Below are 15,158 nucleotides of genomic sequence, written 5' to 3'. Positions count from 1 at the left end.
TCCTCAGCACCACATAAACAGAAAAAGCTGGAAGTGATGTTGTGGCTGAAGTGGTAGAGTGCTGGCCTTGGCTCCTGGATTGGCAAAACCAAACCAAAACAAAAAAACAGCCCAATAGGTAGACACTGTGAGGGTGAAATTAGAAAGGACAAAATGGAAAGATATCTTTAGAATTGTAGGGGAAGGGGCTGAGAGTGTGGCCTAGTGGTAGAGTGCATGCGTAGAATGCACGAAGACCCAAGTTCGAGTCCTCGGTACCACATATACATAGAAAAGCCATAATTGGTGCTGTGGCTGAAGTGGTAGAGTGCTAGTCCAAGGACAGTGCTCAGGCCCTGAGTTCAAGCCTCAGGACTGGCAAAAAAAAAAAAAAATGTAGGGCAATTATTGCCTCGGCAGAGAAAGCTCCTTAAAAACTCCAAGATTTAAGGCCAGGCGCGGTGGTTCACCCCTGTAATCCTCCTTACTCAGGAGGCTGAGATTTGAGGATCGCGGTTCAAAGCCAACCTGGGCACTAAAGACCGTGAGACTCTCACCTCCGATTAATCACTAGAAAACCGAAAGTGGTGCTGTGGCTCAGGCGTAGGGCGGTAGCCTTGAGCAGAAGAGCTCAGGGACAAGGCCCACACCCAGAGTTCAAGCCCCTTGATGGATCCCCCTTCACCCAGCCAAGAAAAACCGCCCTTCCCCGCCCGGCCGCCAGGGCGGCGCGCTTCTGGTCGTCTCGGTTCCCTCCACGGAGGGCGCCGCTCTTGGCGGGAGGCCCAAGCTCACAGGCGTCACTTCCGTTCAGGTTTGCCGGGAAGCTGAAGCTGCGGTGAGGACCGCTTTTGCTGGGTGTTCGGTGCTCCCGCCAGCCATGGAGCCCTCGGCGCCCAGCGAAGGTAGGTAGGGTGTTCCCTGAGGCAAGCCCCGGCGGGTGGGGCGTGCGTGGCGGAGCCGAGTCGCCACACTAACGGGTTCTCGTTTCTCCTCTGGCAGCGCCGGGTTCGGACGCGCCGGGGACGGACCCGCAGCTGGCCGTCACCATGGGCTTCACGGGGTTCGGTAAGTGACGGTCCCTTCCGCGAGGATGCGGGTCCCGAGCGGGGGGGGGGGGGGGGGCGGGCCGGCATCCCAGCACCCGCTGACTCGTCCGCATCGCGTTCGCTGCGCTGAAACCTCGTAGCTCTTCCAGACTCTTCCCCCCTCGACTTGTGGATCTGTCGAGACCAGTTCACTCTGCAGAAACCTTGACACCGGGAAAGATGGTTTCTGTGACCCTGACTCCTCAAAGAGATAGTGCTTTTGACGACTAGTGGTCCATTGAGGGGAGGGGCAGAGGGAGGGGGAGAGAGGAGAGAAAAGAGGAAAGGGCGGGGAGGGAGAGGGGAACTAAGCGGGCAAGAAAAGGAATCGGTCTCCATGCTCAATACAGTTTGTTTTAGGGTGAGGTATTATTCGTTCTGGCTGTTTCTTAGCTCCTTAGGATGTTTGCATTACACTCATCTTCCCTCCTCATTTTCAAGCCAACTGAACGGACTTAAATCCTTCTCATGCCCTAAATCTGAATCCGGCTATAATATCATGCTGTTAAAGTTCGCCGGTTAGAATAGGCCAACTCGTGTAGTCATTGTATTTTAGTCTACAATGTCCCTGTTCTGTGTATTGGAACTTGTATTGTTTTTAGGTCTTAGGGCTTAAGGTAGGGGTATTCTCTATTCTTCTTAATTAACAAACTAGGTTGTTTAAAGGGGTGGGGATTCAGATAAATGGGGAAAGAATAAGAAAGTTGATTGGGGGAAAAAAAAAAGGTTTGGGGCCGGGAGTGTGGCCTATTGGTAGAGTGTTCACCTAGAATACACTAAGCCCCGCATTCGATTCTTGGTACCACATACATAGAAAAAAGCCAGAAGTGGTGTTGTGGCTCAAGTGGCAGAGCACTAGCCTGGAGAAAGCCCAAGGACAATGCTCAGACCCTGAGTTCAAGCCCCAGGAGTGGCAAAAAAAAAAAAGAAAAAAAAAGAAAGCTGGTCACTGGAACAGCTTAACATTCCTAATTTATTGTGAATTTGTAACCTTTTGAGTATTACATTAGGTACCTATGTACAATTGAATTTTACAGGTCCATTAGAAAGAATAAAATAATGTCATTTGCAGGGAAATAGACGGAACTGCAACATATGTTAAATGACATGCTAAATATCAGAGACAAACAGCTCATGTTCTCTTTGATATGAAGTTAGATCTAAAAATGCACAGTGAAACCAAAAGAGGATACTCAGGAGGGAAACACTAAGGTACAATGCCTAATGCCTCTTCATATTTACATAAAAAAGTATATGTACTGAAAGGTACACCTAACACATGGAAACAAAAATTTTAGAGTTTTTTTTGTTTGTTTTGTTTTTAGTTTTTGATGATTCTGTATGGTGTATTCATATATAGATCTTCATGAGGATGCCATGGAGGGTATTGAACTCTAGGAAAAAAGGGTGAAAATGGGTAGCATTGGAGCTTACGGGGAAGGATTGAGAAAGGATGAGGGAACAGAAGACACTGTAAAAGGAGCTGTACTCATTATCTGCCTCGTGTAATTCTAATTCCTCTACATAATCTCTATAATAATAATAAAGTAAATTAATTTGAAAAGTTTTGGATTTCAGAAGGAATACTTAATCAGTAAAATCTATGTAAATATTCCTAAATGCAAACATTTCTGAAAACTGCTTGTTTTGGTATTAAGCATTTTGGGTAAGGACTATTCAGCTAATACTTAGTAATGAAAATATCATGAAAATGCTTTGTAATCTCAGCTTTCTTCCTTAATATTTTATGATTATCTTGAAGAATGATATAAGATAGGCAAATGCAGTAGTTATTCATTAGTTAAGTATTTAATATCTAAAGATTTTTGCCAGCTTATTGTAAGTTAGTCATCTACCATTTCTTCCTGTTTTAGGGAAGAAAGCGCGCACATTTGACTTGGAAGCAATGTTTGAGCAAACTCGAAGAACAGCTGTGGAAAGAAGTCGGAAAACATTGGGTAAGAATTTTTTTGGTAATGTTTTTGGCTGTCGTGGGGACTGAATGCTGGGCCTGGGCCGTGTCCCTGAGCTCTTCAGCTCAAGGCTAGTGCTCTGCCACTTGAGCCACAGCACCATTTTTGGTTTTGTGGTAGTTAATTGGAAATAAGAGTCTCACAGACTTTGGTGCCTCGGCTGTCTTTGAACTGTGATCCTCAGATCTCAGCTTTCTGACTAGATAGGATTACAGGCATGAGCCATTGATGTCAGGCATGTTAAGGTTTTTTTTGAAAAAAAATAAATTATGTATAAATCTTACAGAAATACATTGACGGTTACAAGCTAGAAAAACTTTTTTCAAAATTGGTAAAAAAAAAAATGAAATTGATACCTCTAATGTAGCCTAGGGATAGAGTGCTGACCTAGCATTCACAAATCCCTGGATTTGATTCCTTTGTATCACTACACAGAAAAAGCCAGAAGTGGTTCTGTGGTTCAAGTGGCAGAGTGCTAACCTTGAGCAAAAAGTGTCTAAGGACAGTGCCCAGGTCCTGAGTTGAAGCCCCAGAGAAGAAAGAAAGAAAAGCCCCAGGCAGAAAGAAAGAAAAAAAAGGTCAAACATCATCTTTGCTGGTTCTATTTAAAGCAGATCTTGAGGAATTAAAAAAGAAATTATAAAAGTTGTACATAAGTAGGATAAGATTTACATAGTGTATTCTGTGAATATACTTTTTAAAAGGCCTGGGAGATTGGCCTAGTGGTAAAGTGCTTGACTAGCATGTACAAAGACCCAGGTTCAATTCCTCAATACCACATACATAGAAAAAGTTGTAAGTGGTGCTGTGGCTCAAGTGGTAGAGCTCTAGCCTTGTGAAAACCCAGGGACAGTGCTCAGACTAGAGGAATCGAACTGGATCTTTGTGCATGCTAGGCAAGTACTCTACCACTAGGTCATGCTCCTAGTCCCAGGTTTTTACATTTGGAACAAGTGTCTGGAGACTATGTTTTTTTTTTTCTTTATTTCTCCTTTTTCACCTTTTGCAGATAGGTCTTGATATGTAGGGCAGGCTGGCCTGAAAATCACTGTGGTGTTTCTTATCTATCTTCTGAATGCTGGGATTAGAGGTCTGCTGTACCATAGCTAGCCTTATGTTCCTTTTGATGTTTGTTGGAGAATTAAATTGAACTTTGTTGATAGAATATTATATTGGACTCAGAATGTTATCTCTGCCTATGATCTACACATATTAATCTAAATTGAACATGTTTGAAAGATCTATTAGTGTTAGAATGCAAATGGAAAATGTTATTTAGGATAAGTTATGAGAGCATGGTAGCACTCTGGAAAATGATTCATTATTAAGATTTTTTGTACTCTGTCTTGGCAATTAAATTATAATTAGACTGGAATTAAAATATATATTCTGGGGCCGGGAGTTTGGCCTAGTGGTTAAAGTGCTTGCCTAGCATGCACGAAGACCCGGGTCCAATTCCTCGGCACCACATATATAGAAAAAGCCAGAAGTCGTGCTGAGGCTCAAGTGGTAGAGTTCTAACCATGAGAAAATCCAAGGACAGTGCTCAGACCCTGAGCTCAAGCCCAGGACTGGCACACACAAAAAAAAAGTATATATATATATATATATATATGTATATGTATATATATATATATATGTATTCTGACTTTTCTTTTAAATTTTGAATAAACGCTTTTTTTTTTTTATGTTGTTGTTGTTGTTTTTCTTTTTTTGCCAGTCCTGGGCTTGAGCTCAGGGCCTGAGCACTGTCCTTGGACTTTCTCAACGCTAGAGCTCTACCACTGGAACCTCAGCACCACTTTCGGCTTTTTTTTTCTATTATGTGGTACCGAGGAATCGAACCCGGATCTTCATGCATGCTAGGGAAGCACTTTAACCACTAGGCCAAACTCCCGGCCTGACTTTTCTTTTAAAATTGAGTAATTTTAGAGCTTTTTTTTTTTTGTTGTTGTTGTTGTTAGTCCTGGTCTTGAACTCAGGGCCTAAGCACTGTCCTTGGGATTTCTCAAGGCTAGAGCTCTACCCCTGAGCCTCAGCACCACTTACTAATTTTTTTCTGTGTATGTGCATATTAGGAAAGCACTCTATCACTAGGCCAAATTCCTAGTCCCTTTAGAGCTATTTTATGATTAGTTATGGAAGTCTTTTTCTTGGGCATTGAATGCACACTAAGTAAAACATGTTGACCTGTTAACCCCCCCTCCCCACCCCACCCACAGTTTTTTTTTTTGCCAGTCCTGGGCTTGAACTGAGGGCCTGAGCACTGTCCTTGGGTTTTCTCAAGGCTAGAAGTCTACCATGTCTGCTTTTTCTATGTATGTGGTACCAAGGAATCAAACCTGGGTCTTATATATGGTTATGAATTGTTTTGGTTGCTACATATTCAAGTAGAAGGGTTTGGCCTAGTGGTAGAGTACTTGCCTAGCATGCATGAAGACCCAGGTTCTATTCCTACGTACCATATACATAAAAAAAGCCGGAAGTGGTGCTGTGGCTCAAGTGGTAGAGCTCTAGCCTTGAAAATGTCCAAGGACAGTGCTCAGGCCCTGAGCTCAAGCCCAAGACTGGCCAAAAAAAAAAAAAAAAAAAGAAAAAGAAAAAAGAAAAAAAATAAGCGAAATGTCTGGAAATTACAATGTATAATTGCTTTTAAAGTCTTGTGTTTCTGAAAGCTAGTATGTTTGGGATATGTGAAGACATTAAATGTCTTTTAGAACTATTACCTTGTGAGAATATAAATGAAGAAAAAAATTTCCTTTGCATGTAATATACCTACTTTGGATATGATTTTACATTCATTATGAGTCTTTTATTACTTGATTGGAACAACCTTCTCTGGAAAAAATGGTTTAAGGTTGGATTTGAGTTTTATTTTAGTGGATGGTTTTGTGATTGAAAAAAATTATTGCAGAAATGTTAGCAATTAGATAAGCTGTTCTTTCCTTTTACCAGTCCTGGTGCTTGAACTCAGGGCCTGACACTGTCCTTGAGCTTTCTTTTTCATTTCTTATTTATTTATTTTTTTTTGGTGGGTCATGGGGCTTGAAGTTGGTCTAGGTGCTGTCCCTGAGCTTTTTAGCTAAAGCCCTACCCCTGGGCCTGGGCATTGTCTCTGAGCTCTTCAGCTCTAGGCTATCACCCTACCCTTGAGCCAAGCTCTTCCTGTTTTCTAGAGGTTAATTGGAGGTAAGAGTCTCAGGTCCTTTTGTCCATGGGCTGGCTTTGAACCTTGATCCTCTGCCTCTTGAGTAGCTAAGATTACAGGTATGAGCCACCACGCCTGACATGTCCTTGAGCTTTCTTGAGGCTAGTACTCTACACTTGAGTCAGCACCACTGGCTTTTTCTGTGTATGTGGTGCCAAGAAATCTAATCCAGGGTTTACGTGCATGCTAGGCAAGCACTCTACCTCTAGGCTATACTCTTGAGCACTCTACCTCTAGGCTATACTCTTGAGCCCTAGAATTTCTTTTTAACCTGAAACTCTCTTCCCCGCTAAGTACCTGGCTTTGAATTCATGACTTCCTGTTTGTATGGCTTGTTTACTTGGTTGACACTCTGCCACTTTCTGCATGCCTCTAGTAAGCTTTTTGCTACTTTTTTGGAGGTGGAATCTTGCTCAAGCTATGATCCTCAGATCTCAGCCTCCTGAGTAGCTGGGATTATAGTTGTGAGCCACTGGTGCTCAGTGTGACTGATGCATTTTTCCTCTTTAAGTCCTACCTCTCTTTTATTTTTATTTTTTATTATTGAGGTAATGTATAGAGGGATTACAGTTGCATTTGCCAGATAGTAGGTGCATTACTTCTCACACATTGATACCCCTTCTTATGTTTTTGCTCCCATTCCCACCCCCCCAGTCATCTAGCTTTCCCCATTCCCTTTCCTATTTCAAATAAACAAATAAACATATATACAATTTATGACCCTAGTTTATGTCTTGTTTTGGGGAATTATCTGGATACTTGTGTGGGCGTAGTAAGTGTTCTTGCACTTTCATAGTGCTTTACCGATATAAATTAATTTTAATATTGTTCATTCTAGAGATTTTTTTTTTCTTCTTTGCCAGTTTTGGGGCTTGAACTCAGGGTCTGAGCACTGTAGAGCTGATGCTCTACCACTTGAGCCACAGCACCACTTCTGGCTTTTTCTATGTCCATGGTACTGAGGAATCAAGCCCTGGTCTTCATGCATGCTAAGTGAGCACTCTACCACTAGAACTATTTTCATTCTACTTGATATTACATTTCTTAGGATACTTAAAATTTGCAGAATTTTGTTCAGGTTTTGTTTTTGTTAGCCCATCATGATAAAAATATTTTTATTTACAATTTCTCCCCCCCCCCCTTTTTTTTTGCCAGTCCTTGGGCTTGACCTGAGGGCTTGAGCACTGTCTTCGAGCTTTCTCAAGGCTAGAGCTCTACTACCATTTGAACCTCAGCACCACTTCCGGCTTTTTTCTATGTATGTGGAACTGAGGAATCGAACCTGGGTCTTTGTGCATGCTAGGCAAGCACTGTACTACTAGGCCAAACTCCCGGCCCCCTAGGCCTATTTTTTTTTTCTTCTTTTGTCAGTCGTGAGACTTGAACTCTGGTCCTGGACGCTGTCCCTGAGCTCTTGAGGTCATGGCTGCTACTTTTTGTTAAACTGCTCTATGGAAACAGGAGGTGACAGTATTTGAAATGACTAAATCCTTGCTAATGGAAGCATAACAGCTTTTTTTTTTTTTTTTTTTGCCAGTCCTGGGGCTTGAACTCAGGACCTGAACACTGTCTTTAGGCTTACTCAAGAATAGAGCTCTACCACTTGAGCCGCAGCACCACTTCTGGCTTTTTCTGTATATGTGGTACAGAGGAAACGAACCCGGCTCTTCGTTCATGATAGGCCAAACTCCTGGCCCCAACAAAATTTTTTTTTGCCAGTCCTGGGCTTGAACTCTGAACCTGGGCACTGTCCTTGGACACTTTTTGCTCAGTGCTAGTGCTCTGCTACTTGAGCCACAGCACCACTTCTGGCTTTTTCTGTGTATGTGGTACAGAGGAATCAATCCCAGGGCTTCATGCATGCTAGGCAAGCACTCTACCAATTAGGCTACTTGCTTGGCCCTCCCAACAACAACACATTTTTTTTTTTTCTTTTTTGGTCGGTTGTGGGGTTTGTACTCTGCCTGAGCTCTTTGGCTGAGGCTTCTACCCTACCCCTTGGGCAACAGTGCCACTTCCGTTTTTCTAGTGGTTAATTGGAGATAAGAGTCTCCTGGACTTTAGTGCCCCAGCTGGCTTTGAACTATGGTCCTCAGATCTCAGCCTCCTGAGTAGCTAGGCTTACAATCGTGAGTCACTGTACCAGACTTCCATTAGCAAATTTTTTATTTTTTATTTTTTTTGCCAGTCTTGGGCTTGAGCTCAGGGCCTGAGTGCTGTCCTTGGACTTTTCTCAAGGCTAGAGCTTTACCACTTGAGCCTCAGCACCATTTCCAGCTTTTTTCTTTTCTTTTCTTTTCTTTTTTTCCAGTCCTGGGCTTGGAGCTCAGGGCCTGAGCACTGTCTTTGGACTTTCTCAAGGCTAGAGATCTACTACTTGAGCCTCAGCACCATTTCCGGGTTTTTTCTATGCATGTGGTACTGAGGAATTGAACCGGGTCTTCATGCATGCTAGGCAAGCACTTTAACCACTAGGCCAAACACCCGGCCCCCATTTACGGCTTTTTTCTATGTATGTGGTACCGAGGAATCGAACCCGGGTCTTCGTGCATGCTTGGCAAGCACGTTACCACTAGGCCAAACTCCTGGCCCCTGAACAGCAAATTTTTATACAAGAATTAGATCCTTCTTTAGAATGAGACAAGTGATTTGTAATGTTTGTCCTCTGGTGAGAAATTTTAATGGGCTGGTCATAGTTTCTGAATAGCCTCCTCCTTCTCCTTCTCCGTCCCCGTCCCTGTCCCCTTCTTCTCCGTTTCCTCCTCCTCCTCCTCCTCCTCCTTCTCCTCCTCCTCCTCCTCCTCCTCCTCCTCCTCCTCCTCCTCCTCCTCCTCCTCCTCCTCCTTATGCTCCTTCTTCTCCTCCTTCTTCTTTTGGTCAGTCGTGGGGTCTGGGCATTGTCCCTGAGCTCTTCAGTTCAAGGCTAATGTTCTATCATTTGAGCCACAGCACCACTTCCTGGTTCTGGTGGTTAATTGGAGATAAAGGTCTCATGGACTTTAGTACACTGTGGCTGGCTTTGAACCATGATCCTCAGATCTTGACTTCCTGAGTAGCCACCTTACCCGGCTGGATTCTTTAAATTGTAAAGTGAGGTTGTAATGAAGATGAAAAGAAGACAGATATTAGTGAGTCATATTTGTTGTCTTAGCTAATTGGGAGGCTAAGATTGGGAATCATGGTTCCAGGTCATTCTGGACAAAAAGTTCACAAGACCCCCAACTCAGTAGAAAAAGTTGGGTGCAGTTATGTGTGTCTTTCCTTACAGCTGAGTCAGGGAGTGTAACTAGGATGACAGAAGGCCTGGCTTTGGTTGGGGGAAAAATGAGATCCTGTATTAAAAATAGCCAGTAAAAGGAATTGGAGCCGGATACCGGTGGCTCACACCTGTAATCCTAGGTACCCCAGGAGGCTGAAATCTGAGGATTTCAGTTTAAAGCCAGCCCAGGCACTGAAGTCATTTGAGATTCTTATCTCCAATTAACCACCAGAAAACTGAAAGTAGTGCTGTGGCTCAAGTTGTAGAGTGCTAATCTTGAGCTGAAGAACTCAGGGATAGTGCCCAAGCCCAGAGTTCAAGCCTCATGTCCGACAAAAAGAAAAAAATAAAAATTAAAAATAAATAAAAGGAGTTTGGCTTAAGTAGTAGAGTGCTTATATGACAATTGTAATATCTTGATTTTTAAACCCATATCACCAAAGCCAAACCATAAAGAGCTGTTTTATAGAAAATACTAAGCACTACCTTGCATGTTGTAAGGTTCATGTCCATATTAACTGCTGTTTAGACTGGTAGCCTGCTTTGGGTTACTTACAAAGAAATTAGAAGACTTGGTAAGGATGTCTCATCACGGGGCCGGGAGTTTGGCCTAGTGGTAGAGTGCCTGCCTAGCATGCATGAAGACCCGGGTTCAATTACTTGGCACCACATACATAGAAAAAAGCCAGAAGTGGTGCTGAGGCTCAAGTGGTAGAGCTCTAACCTTGAGAAAGTCCAAGGACAGTGCTCAGGCCCTGAGCTCAAGCCCAAGACTGGCAAAAAAAAAGAATGTCTCATCACAACTTGTGGCTCATGTCTTTAGTCCTCATTACCCTGTGGGTCACAGGTTGAAGACAGCTCAGGGCAAGAAAGTTCATGATACTTTTGCCTCAAATTAATCACTAAAAGACAGAAGTGGAGCTATGGCTCAAGAGGTAGAATACCAACCTTGAGCACAAAAGCTCTGGGAGAGAGCTCAACTCTGACTTTAAGCCCCAGGACCAGCATAAACTACAACAACCATGAATGACTCAAGTAAAAATTTGTATCGATTTGAGAAGAATTGTTGAATGGTGTTCATTTGTCTGCTGAGTATTACTGTCAAGGATTTAAGTATTGCTTCCTTCTTTCTCTTTACTAGCTTTAATGTGTTGATTTTCTAAGCTGATTGTTCTCATGATTCCAAGGTGTTTTTTTTTTTTCCTTTTTTTTTTTGTGCTCGTACTATGGCTCAAACTCTACACTTGAGCATTCACTCAACTTTTTCACTCAAGACACTCAAACAAACACATAAGTCACAGCTTCAATTGTGGCTTTTTAGTAGTGAATTGGGGATATGAATATCATGGACTTTCCTCTCTAGGCTTCTAACTGTTGTCCTTAGATCTCAGCTTCCTGAGTAGTTAGGATTATAGATTTGAACCACCAGCACCTTGACCCAGAAGTTTGAAGTGTCGTATTCAGAGGTGATCACATACATAGTCAGTAAAGGAGAACAGTTGAATATTGAGTTTTAGGAGTAAAAAATATATCCAGTAGACTTACAATACCTTACAATACTATCCAGTATTATACAGCGAGTGCTTTCTAAAAATAGCTGTTTGTAGGGCAGTTTTTTTTTTTTTTTTATCAATTCTGGGCCTTGAACTCAGGGCCTGAGCATTGTCGCACTGTCCTTGGGCTTTCTCAAGGCTAGAGCTCCATCACTTGAGCCACAGCACCACTTCTGGCTTTTTTTTCTATGTATATGGTACTAAGGAATGGAACGTGGGTCTTAGTGCATGCCAGGCACTCCACCATTAGGCCAAACTCTTGGCTGACAATTTTTTTTTTTACTGAACTTTGGACCTGGGCATTGTCCCTGAGCTCTTCAGTTCAAGGCTACCACCTTCTAGCTTTCTGATGTTTAATTAGAGATGAGAGTCTCATGGACTTTAGTGTCCGGGCTGGCTTTGAACCAGAGGTCCTCAGATCTCCACCTCCTGAGAAGCTAGGATTACAGGTGTGAGCCACCGTGCTCAGTGGACAATATGTTTTGACTTGCAATGAAACTTAACACCTTCCTTTGGCACAAAAGAACCTGGCACTGACTAAAGCACAATGTTGTTTCTTGAGAAAATTATAGTTTTTCTAACAAAGGAAAAAAGGGAAATGAAAAACACAGGTAGTAATTTTTTTTTTTTTTGGTGGTTATGGAGCTTGAACTTGGCCTGGGCACTGTCCCGGAGCTCTTCAGCTCAAGGCTACCTCTCTACCCCTGAGCCCGAATGTTGTCCCTGAGCTCTTCAGCTGAAGGCTATAGCTTTACCCATGAGCCAAGGCCCACTTCCTGTTTTCTTCTGGCCGGGAGTTTGGCCTAGTGGTAAGAGTGCTTGCCTAGCATGCATGAAGACCCGGGTGCAATTCCTTAGTACCACTTATACATAGAAAAAGCTGGAAATGGTGCTGTGGCTCAAGTGGTAGAGCTCTAGCCTTGAGAAAGTCCAAGGACTGTGCTCAGGCCCTCAGCTCAAGCCCAGGACTAGCAAAACAAAACAAAACAAAACAAAAAAGTCTTCCTTTCTTTTGTGCCCTGGCTGACTTTGATCCTTGATCCTCAGATCTCAGCCTCCTGAGTAGCCAGGATTACAGGCGTGAGCCTCCATGTCCAGGACAGATAGTAATTTCAGCACAGTATTCTTTACTGATCAGGGACAAAATTAGCTCTAATACTGGAGGGATAGGAACCTTAGAGTACAGATACTTCATACCCTTGATTAAAAAGAACAGGATGAAGATTAGAGACAAACAGATAACACTCTTAAGTTTTGTATTGCTTCCTTTTTCTTTTGTTTTTTTTTTTAAAGTTGGTTGGTTTTGGGGCTTGAACTTAGTGCTTGGAGAGCTTGGAGACTGTCCCAGTGTCTGTTTTTTTCTCAAGGCTCTTGCTCTACTAATTCTGCTGGCTTCAAACAGCAATCTTCAGAACTCCATCTCTACTGTTGGCATGAGCCATCAGGGTCTAGCTGCTTCTGTTCTTTTTATTTTACTTTAATTTTCTTGCTTCTTCCAGCACCTGATAATAGCCAGTATTATTTATTGTTGACCCACATCAATTCAGTGGATTAACAATTCAGCATGATGGCTGGGAACCTATGTCTTATGTCTATAATTGAACTACTCCAGGCTAAGATCTGAAGGTTGTGGTTTAAAGCCAGTAAGGCAGGAAAGTCCATGAGACTTACCTCCATAAACTACACAGAAAAGCTGGAAATGACTTGTGACTCAAGTGTAGAACTCTAGCCTTGAGCAAAGAAGATAAGGGATAGTAGCCTAGTACCTATCTAGGACTGACACAGACACACAGACAGACAGACAGACAGACACACACACACACACACACAAACATACACACACCCTTGCACTAGAGCTTTACCTCTCCCTATAGGTTTTCCCTCTCCCCCACTCTTCCCCCATCAGTCCTTGGGGCTTGCTACCATTCTGCCACTTGAGTGGCAGCGCTATTTCTGGCTTTTTGGTAATTACTTGGAGATAAGAGTCTCCACACATACATGCATATGTGCACTTCATATATGCATAAATACACACCTCATTTTGCTCACCCTTTCATCTGTAGATGGATATTTGTTTCCATCCACATCTTTTGGTATTGAGTAATGCTATTAATTTGAGTATATCTCTTCAAAATCTACTTCCATTTTTTGGAATATGTACCCAGATGTAAAAATCAGTACTTTTTACTATTCCTATTATTATTATTAGTGTGTGTGTATATGTGTATGTATGTGTGTGTGGTCATGGGGCTTGAACTCTGGGCCTGGGTGCTGTCTCTGAGCTCTGCAGCTCAAGGTACTTACTGCTCTACCTCTTGAGCCACAGCACCACTTCTGATTTTCTAGTGATTAATTGAAGGTAAGAGTCTCATGGACTTTAGTGCCTGGCTGCTTTGAACTGCGATCCTCAGATCTCTACCTCCTGAGTAGCTAGAATTATGGGTATGAGCCACCATACCTGGCAAAGTAAGTACTTTAAAACACCTGTTTAGCTTTTAAGGTAACTGCTTTTACTTTTTTCATTATGGCTATACACTGTTAACTTTTTTTTTTTCTTCCTTTCTTTTTTGCCCATCATGAGGTTTGAACTCTGGGTTTGGTGCTGTCCCTGAGCTCTTCAAGACTAGCATTCTATCATTTTGAGCCACAGTACCACTTCTGGTTTTCTGGTGGTTAATTAGACATAAGAGTCTCATAGATTTTCATGCCTAGGCTGGCTTTGAACCATGATCCTCAGATGTCAGCCTCCTGAGCTGGCGTGAGCCACCTGCACCGCCTTTTGCATTGTTCATTAAGTTTATTAAGACTTTTAAGTCTCTTGTGTGTTTGTGTGTGTGAATAGATTAATTTTCAGCTCATCGCTGATTAACTGAAGTTTCTAATTGTAGAAAACTTAAAAAAATCTTTTTAGAAGCAAGAGAAAAAGAGGAAGAACTGAACAGAGAGAAAGAATTAAGAAAACAAAATGAAGATATTGAACCAACACCATCAGTCTCAAATGCAGTCAGAGATTGCTCAAAGCCTACAAGGTGAATAATTTTGGTAATGTTATCATTTTCTTTTATTTATTTATTTATTTATTTTTTGTGGATCATGGGGCTTGAACTTGGCCTGGGCACTGTTCCTGAGCTCTTCAGCTCAAGGCTACCACCCTACCCTTGAGCCTCCTGATGAATAGCTAGGATTACAGGCGTGAGCTACTGTGTCAGCAATGCTATAATTTTCTATATCTTCAAAACATAATTTAGGCAAAAGTTTTGATAAAAAGCTAGCATAATCCAAGTTCCTGTGGCTCATGCTTGGAATTCTAGTTACTCTGGAGGCTGAAATCTGAAGAGCAAAGTTTGAAATCATTTTAGGTGGGAAAGTTTGTGAGACATATTTTATCTCCAAGTAACCACCAAAAAGCTTGAAGTAGAGCTGTGGCTTATATGTTGAGAACAAGCCTTGAGCAGAAAAGCTCAGGAACAGCTTCTAGGCTGAGTTCAAGCTTTAATACCAGTGCACACACACATACACACAAATGAGAATAGATATAGTGTGCCCTAAAGTAAATTACTTTTAGAATCTAAGAAAGCTATATTTATTGTCGATAAACTTGAATTAGCACTAAGCAGTATTTTTTTTGGGGGGGGGGGGTCAGTCCTGGGGCTTGAATTATGGATCTTGGCACTGTCCCTGTTCAAGGCCAGTACTCTTCCAATGGAACCACAATACCACTTCTGGCTTTTTTTTTTTTTGCCAGTCCTGGGCTTGAGCTCAGGGCCTGCGCACTGTCCTTAGGCTTTTTCTCAAAGTTAGCACTCTGCCACTTGATCCACTTCACCACTTCCAGGTTTTTCTACGAATGTGGTACCGGGGAATTGAACTCTGGTCTTTGTGCATGCTAGGCAAGCACTCTACCACTAGGCTAAACTCCTAGCCCCTATCCTTGACTTTAAAAAAAAAAAAAAAAATCTTAAATTGCACTATCCTTGACTTTTAAGTTATGTTTATGATTTCTTTTTTTTTTTTTTTTTTTTGGCCTGTCTTGGAGCTTGAACTCAGGGCCTGATTGCTGTCCCTGAGCCTCTTTGTGCTTGACACTGGCACACTAAT

General features: G+C 42.4%; 1 protein-coding gene across 2 annotated transcripts in view; it reads left to right on the top strand.

Moving 5' to 3' along the window:
* The first annotated feature begins 788 nt into the window (after positions 1-788).
* Wdr70 (WD repeat domain 70) overlaps positions 789-15,158 on the top strand; it is a 192,754-nt gene continuing 178,384 nt past the window's right edge. Inside the window, exons 1-4 of one of the 2 annotated variants that reach the window (XM_090332028.1) lie at positions 789-884; positions 982-1,047; positions 2,942-3,025; positions 13,972-14,089. In XM_090332028.1, coding sequence (XP_090188154.1) covers positions 860-884; positions 982-1,047; positions 2,942-3,025; positions 13,972-14,089 — 293 coding nt within the window. In that variant the 5' untranslated portion in view covers positions 789-859. Of the gene's footprint in view, positions 885-981; positions 1,048-2,941; positions 3,026-13,971; positions 14,090-15,158 lie in introns of those variants that run through there. The other variant, XM_090332029.1, reaches the window with a different exon arrangement.

This window comes from Megascapheus bottae, chromosome 4 (genome assembly GCF_031878675.1).
Source record: "Megascapheus bottae isolate mThoBot1 chromosome 4, mThoBot2.hap1, whole genome shotgun sequence".
NCBI classification, from domain to species: Eukaryota; Metazoa; Chordata; class Mammalia; order Rodentia; family Geomyidae; genus Megascapheus; species Megascapheus bottae.
Note: the sequence above shows the minus strand (reverse complement) of the source record. Positions and strands in the feature narration are given on the sequence as shown.